A 7429-nucleotide genomic window follows, 5' to 3' on the forward strand; every position below is an offset into this window, starting at 1 on the left:
TGGCGTTTCTTCATGCTGGTGTTCGCTCTCTGCCCATTCTTTGTCATGTGGGGAGTGGCATCATCCCAGCCGGAGGCAATTTCTCTGTCTTTCTCCATCACAGCTGCCAGGGCATCGAACCTGTTCCCCAGGTGAACCTGGAGAGCTTCCACCACTCTAGGCCTAGCAGCTCTGGATTTGGACACCTTCTGCCACTCCTGCGTTGGATGCATCTCCTGTGGGGGCTGTTCAGTGGGCAACCGGGCCTGCAGAGAACAGAAATAGGCATCAGTTTCATCCTCTGCATCCCTGATCCCCCTCAGCCTGCTCACCTCAGCCTGGAGCTCCCTCACCTGCTCCTCCAGGGCCCTAAGTTGTGCACAGGAGGGACAGGCAAGGGGACCACCAGGCATGTGTTGCATGTGTCCAGCAGCTGATCCCAGTCCATGGATGTTAAAGCATTCAAAGACTCTCACATTGCAGAGACCCCGGAAGTTGCACTACATTCATGCAAGGGGAGTCCCATAAAGTTTTTGGTATGTTGAGCAGCACAGGTTCAGGTCAGAATAGCTTTGTGTCAGTGAAAGGATCCTGAAATCAGGTAGATGGCTCTGGCAAACTGTATTCTCTTTGTACTTCAAAGTGAGAGATACCAAAGAACTTTGGAGTAGCAACACAGGAAAGTTGAGCTGAAAGGTACTTTACAATGTCATTTAGTCCAATTACTTGCTCAGGACAGAACCATCCCTGCTGTGTGTCCAGTCTGCTTTTGAAAATGTCCAGGGGCCGAGAGTCCACAGTTTCTCTAGGCTGCCTGTTCTGGTGCTTGAACACCCTCATAGTCTGAACAGTTAATCTCCAGCCTAACTTTCCCGTGCTGCAGCTTGAGACCATTTCTTTGTCCTGTCCCCTACAGCCACAGAAAGAGGCTCATCTCCATTCTGTCTTTAAATCACGATTCAGGTATTCAAAGACTGTTACCACCACCCGCTTTCCATCCCCCCAGCCTTCCTTTCTCCAGACTAAATAGCTAAATTGCTCTTTCAGGCTGTCTTAGCAAGCCATGCTTCTTAGACCTCCAATCATTTGCATTGCTCTGCACAGGATTCTTTCCAGTCTGTCCACATACTTCTTGAAGTGTGGGGCCCAAAACTGGACACAGTACTCCAGATGAGGCCTCACCAGTTCTGAATAGAGCAGAAGAATTGCTTCCCTTGGTTTGCAGGTGACACTCCTGTTAGTACAACCCAGTGTGCTGCTGGCATTTTTGCAACAAGAACACATTGTTGGCTCATTCAGCTTGTGGTCTGCGCTGTAGGGGTGGCCAGCCTGTGGCCCAAGTGGCATGGGCGACCTTTATGTGAGACACGCAGCAGATCAGGGACAGGAAGGACAGCAACAGATAGGGAAGGGAATAGAAAGCAGAGGAGGAGATTGTGCTCCCTGCTCTGGGTAGGGAGTAGAAAGCAAAGCAGGAATTTGGGGTTCAGAGTGGCAGTCAAGGAGGAAGCTGGGTTAATTTGTGGCATGCCTAGCAAAAAGGTTGGCCCCCACTGGTCTACCGTAATCCCCAGGTTTTTCTTTGCAGTATGCAGTTGTTTCCCAGTCTGTATTTGTACATGCAGTTATTCCATCCCAAGTGCAGGACTTTGCATTTGTCCTTGCCAAACACTTCTGTGTTCCAAATCAGGGCCCATTGTGTTGGCAGCTCATGGAAATTCTAAGCTCAGGGGACACATGCAAAGAGTATTATATCCATGCGTTTGCTAGAGAGAGCTGTAGTATCAGGTCCTGTTAGTAAAATACAACTTTCTTATCTGGGAAAGGATCACTCCTTACCTGCCAACTCCTGCAGGATAGCAAGGAAAACCTACAAAAGTTAGCAGAAGAGCTTGATTTCTCTGCCATGGATTCATTAGACTGACCTAAAGGTAAATGGCTGTGCCAGTTGTAATGAGGTGAGCCTCATGGCTTTTAGGTGTCTGGCATACATGCGTGTTACAAACCCCTATAGGGGACCTATACTTTGAGGAATTGGAGTGTTTTAAGTGAAGTGCCCCATCCCCCTCAAAGGCTCAAGAGCCATGCTGTATACCAGGACCTCATATTAAGCTAAATAAGTATTAGCAGAGGTATGTGTCTTGCCTCGCATCAATAGCCAGAGTACTCTAGAAAGGACCTAGGTATTCCAGAAGACACCTATTTTATACTTCTTCAACAAACCTGCCCCCTCTTAGAAGCAGCAGTTTTCACAGGAGCATAAAGAGTCACTTGCCTGCGTTGCCTTTAGGACACCACTTACCTTTTTCTGCTAATATTAGGCATTGAAGTCTTTGCCCAAGATCTGCACTAATTATTTTTAGTCATTGCTTCCACCTATACCTTTCTTCCTTGCTCTCCAGGATGATTCCACTGCTTTGCCCCCCCTCTCCCCCCACAGTCTGTAATAGAGTTCCCTTGTTTTATCTAGATGTGGGTTTTTTTGTATCAACTGTTACACCTCATGGTACAGTCTAAGCTGTCATTTTTTAACTTGTTGATGAACAGGCACACATTTTTTTGTTTAGAAGACAGAATACAAGAGAAGATGCTTAGATTTCTGCTATTTCTTTTATCCTGAGGAATAATGTGCGTTTTAATCCTGTCCTAGACCTGGGGACCCTGGAGCATGTGTATAGATGCTCTAGGATTTGTGGTGGGTTCTGATCTTCAGTATAAGTTACTGGCATTTTGAATTCTTTTAACTTAAGTGCCTTAAAAGTGGTAGCAGCCCATCTCAGGAGGCAGAATATTACTTCTGACTGGATCATTGGCTGACCAGTAATCCAGCTGTGGATGTGTGTCCCAGGCCTCTCCTTTATGCTTTTGTCCAGCTCTCCCAATTCTCAGGATTCCCAAAATCAAATGAAACGGTCAAGAGCATCGTGATGATCTTCCTAACTGAACGTGATTATTTTTTTACTGAGTGGTCTTCCTGCTGCTGTTGTGCCGGCCAGAAGAGTAACTGCATTGCAAACGCTTGTAATTGATCCTTCTTGCACAGCATTTCTATTAATATAATAGGGCTAAAACCTCACCCAAAATTCATTCCAAGGTAATCTTGGGATTTATCTACATTAATCTCTGTGGTTTCTCCTACGACTGATACTCTGCACCCTGAGAGAAGAGTTTGCACACTCTGGATATTTCCAGATCTTATTCCATTGGAAGAACCAAACAGTTCAAATCAAATCAAGCCACCCAGTTCCTGCATGTCTCTCCCTCTTTCTCTGGCCATTATAAATGCCAGTCTGTCTCATCTGTTTAACAGTGTGTGGCAGTCCAGTGCATCTTGTTTTCTTCATTAGCTCTCCTACTGAATATCACGGCTCACTCCATCATTAAGTTTAGAGAACTGAAAACACTGCCTGATTCATAAATATGCTTGTCAGAAATGTAAGGTGGTCATGTAAAATGTGATGCTAGTCTTTGTCAGCGTTTCATCTTGGATTTAGCCACCAAATCAGAGACCAATTTTGGGAAAGCAGTACTAGAATTCCTGTTCAGTTCATGTAACTGAAACTCTTAATTTCACCTCTTGACAGACACCCCCAGTATGATCCCCTTCTAGATAAAACAAGGGACATCTGTTATAAAATTAATAGGGAAAAAGCATCCCTGGTGTGGAAGGAGGAAAGGGATGGTTGGAAATAATGAGTAAAAGAAACAACCCTTACTTAACCTACAGCAACCATGAAGCATTGAGATGTTGTAATCAGGGTGGACCCCATGATGTGCTTTTTCATTTCTACTTTTTGTACTCCTCAGCTATTGTAGGCTTTCATTTGCAAAGTAAGCGGGAGAAGGTTGCAACCATTTTATCCTTTAACTATACAAGAATATGAGGCAAAAGAGTGTGTGTGTGTCACTAATGGACAGTTGCTGTTCAAAAGACTGTAGTTGTAGGTGAGGTATGTGTGAATGTGCAGCTGTTTCCACAATAATATTGTGCTGAAGAACCATAGTTTCTTGTAAAATAAATAACCATTTTTCCTGTCAAAACTGAAGTGAAGACAAAATGTAAACTAACAACAGAAGTGATGGCCATCAGAATAAGGCAAGGGTGCTCACACAGCCTTCTGGCCCCGTGGGCTGAAAGAGCCGTGTGAGGGCAGTCCATGGGCCTGATGCAGTGCCAGACCCAACACCATGTATAGCCAGATCCAGCCACATGTTGGCCCGACCCTGCATGTAAGGCATGTCATCTGGCCTGCAGGATTCCCCATGGGTCTGGAAATTTGGCAGCAGTGGAGCTGCAATTAATGATGCTACCACGCCCCTACCACCAGATTCTCACACCTTGGGGAGACCTACAAGTTGGATGCTGTGGCCTTGTCAGGAGTACAGGGAATTTCAGAATTTCTTTTGAGTTTATGCCAAACCTTAACCTGAGTTAAGAGTGGAAGGCATCAATACAAGCTCATTAAAATCTTAAATTGTTGGGATAGGATGGTGGAGGATGTTTGCTAGATATCTCAGGTATGCTGCATTTCCCTCTCCCTTTTTCCATTTAAGGTTCCTCAATAACTTTGGTATTTCTTATCCATAGACTTAAAGCATTCCCTCTTCCTTTCACCAGAGCTTAGAGGAGAAAACCACCAGTGATTTGGGGAGTAGGGGTGGAGGATATTTCACTGGAAGTCTTTTCTGTACCTTTAAAATAAGAGACTTGACTAGTGTGCCAACAAGTTTGGTTAAAATGAAGGTGGTGGAGTAGGAGGTACTTGTCAATGGTTGGTGTATGCATTTCTTTTCAAGAATATTATCATATCCAAAATCCAGGAAATTTCAGAGTTGAAGTGAAGTATATATGATACCTAAGCTTTGAGAATGTAATCTTGACTTTGAATTAGTTTTCTAATGCAGCTTTTTAATTTGACTTTTAATGTGTTTGAAAGTTAGCATACACTTACACTGTTGACAGATGATTGTGATATTAACTTCAGTTTTACATTTTTTAATGGAGAAACTTGCTGTTCAGTCCAACAGGCAATTTTTTTCTTTATTTGAACATATTTCTACTTTTAGTTTCCAAATATTTATTTTGGGTGACAGGAAATTAAGAGGCTTTCCAGTCCCTACATACATGATCCTCTAAAATTAATCAAAATAGCCAGATGATTTGTAGCAGAATAAACATTTTAACATCCTTATTGAGAACGTAGTGTCTAAGTTATCTCTGTATTTGATTCGAAAGCCGGTAAAAGCGCTGTTTATTTCCACCATTTGGTTTTAAAGTGCATTAACAGAACCTTGAGTCCTATCTTAATTTTAAAGCTAATTGCTTTGTCCAAAATTACGCAAGGAGTCTTGAGCAAAGCTGGAAATAGCATGTAGATTTTTCTTAGTCATAGTCCGGTCTTTTGAGTATAAAATCCTCTTCCAGAATAAATGCTCATTAGAATGATAATTTTTTAGAGACTGGGTTACCTAGGAACTAGTAGGAACTAGGTTCCTGTTTGGATGAAAAGGGGAACTATTTATTCCTTTTGCTCAAAATTTCAAAGGTTAGGTCAGTGAAAAATTCCAACTCATTAAGCAGATTTACAGAAGAAAAATTAGCCAAACTGTATTTGTTAGAGTTCCAAGTACAGTAATTTACAGAAATGTGAGTGTGTTAATATACTAAAACCGAAGCCATAACTCACAACATTTATTTTTAATTTTCAGGACAGAAAAAGAGCTTTCGTCAATATCACGTACAGTTCTTTGGAGATGCCCCAGAACGAGCTTGGATATTTGAGAAAAGCCTTGTGCCATTCAAAGGAAAAGACCAATTTGAACAATTATGCCAGGAAAGTGCGAAACAAGCCCTCACAAAAGCAGAGAAAATAAAGGTAAGAGTCTTCCCAATATGAACTTGTTTGCAATTTTAGCTATTATAGAACTGTTATTTGCTACACACTATCAAAGGGATAATCTAGAAAGATTTGCCTGCTTGTTAGCATAGAGAATGTAATTGCTTAGACATTACTTGTTAATTTTGGTGCCCACAATTTAAGCAATTGATTCATCCATGGCAAAAAATTACTGTATTTCCCATATACCACACACATTTTTTTCCTTAAAAAACCAGCTGCTGGAAATTGGGATGTTCATTTAGGTGCAAGAAATGTGATAAGAGCAGGTTCTGCTGTACATGGGGGAAACCAAAAGTAAAATCTGTAGCAATCCACAGGGAGCAGAACAGTGAGCAGGCTCAGCCCCCTAGCTGCTGCTGCCCAGTTAGTTTCTACGAGGGAACATCTTAGTTTCCTTTATTCTATTTATTCCTTTATTCTTTTTTATAACAGAACCATTCAAGCATAACTCACTTAAATATTTAGAATAGAGAGATAATGTATACTTGTTTTCAATTAATGTTAGTATTTTGGAATCGAAAGTAAGCAAGCTTCTCAAATCAGCATCTCTTCTTGCAGATGTTAAAGCCTGTTTCAGGGAAACTGCGACCCCAGTGGGAGATGGGCATAAAGCAAGCAAGTGAAGCACTAGGCATGTCAGTGGAAGAGCGGAAGGCCAAGTACACCTTTCTCTATGTTAGAGATAGACCTCATCTTAATCCTCGAGTGGCAAAAGAAGTTGGTATTGCTGTGGAACCTTTAGAGGAGATAGATGAGTTGTCTTACGCAAATGAAGAAACCACTCAAAGTCTGAAATCAGTGAAGGAATCTGGCATTCCCAACAAGAGAAGGAGAAGGACATCAAAACTGCCTGCAGCTAATAATACTCAAGAAAGTAATGAGTCGGGGACTAAGAATACTACACCCCAAAAGGCATCTGAACAGGCAGAATCCAAAAGAGGAATAGGCTCCCCTGTCACTAGAAAGAAAACTGCAGCATCCACTCCACGAAGCAGAAAGGGAGATGCAGTGTCTCAGTTCTTGGTCTTTTGTCAGAAGCACAGAGATGAGGTTAGTACTTTTGAGCTATTACGTGGTGTTGTTGACTGCTGTTGTGTACTGTGTGTGCAGAAATCTTCCTTTCCATATCTGACAAAATACCTGAACAGTCAGTTGTATATCACTGCAGGATCCAAAATAAATGAGGTGTTTTGTGTAGACATACTACGACATAGTTCTTGTCTCAAAAGACCGTACAAACTCGAGACAAATAGGTAAAATGTAATGATGGAGGCAAGGAAGGAATATGACATTGAATAGAGTATTCTGTGTCAGTCTATTATAGTATTATGTCTTGTTAGTGCAATTTCCTATATTTTCATTCCATATACAATTACCAATTAACCCTTCATTTAGACACTGTTAGTTGGGTTATTTGCATTTTTTAAAATATATAAATATGTATGTTTATACTTTTTCAGCTTTCTGTCTTGAGTGTCATTTCTTCCCCCCCCCCCCCATCACCATTCTCTGGAGACCGCTTTTTTAAACCTAAAACCTCCCTTTTACTG

The 7429-nt window shown here is 41.9% G+C and overlaps 1 protein-coding gene across 5 annotated transcripts in view; it reads left to right on the forward strand.

The window, feature by feature from the left end:
• Positions 1–7429, forward strand: part of NSD2 (nuclear receptor binding SET domain protein 2) — a 146299-nt gene that overhangs the window by 66269 nt on the left and 72601 nt on the right. For all 5 annotated transcript variants that reach the window (XR_002099208.1, XM_019525936.1, XM_019525940.1 and 2 more), the window contains exons 4-5: positions 5689–5855; positions 6438–6929. Coding sequence is in view for 4 of the 5 variants with exons in the window: in XM_019525936.1 (XP_019381481.1) it covers positions 5689–5855; positions 6438–6929 (659 nt within the window). In the remaining variant the exon portion in view is untranslated. The remainder of the gene's footprint in view (positions 1–5688; positions 5856–6437; positions 6930–7429) is intronic.

Source organism: Gavialis gangeticus, unplaced genomic scaffold (genome assembly GCF_001723915.1).
Source record: "Gavialis gangeticus isolate Ggan-Ray unplaced genomic scaffold, GavGan_comp1, whole genome shotgun sequence".
In the NCBI taxonomy this organism is placed as follows: domain Eukaryota; kingdom Metazoa; phylum Chordata; order Crocodylia; family Gavialidae; genus Gavialis; species Gavialis gangeticus.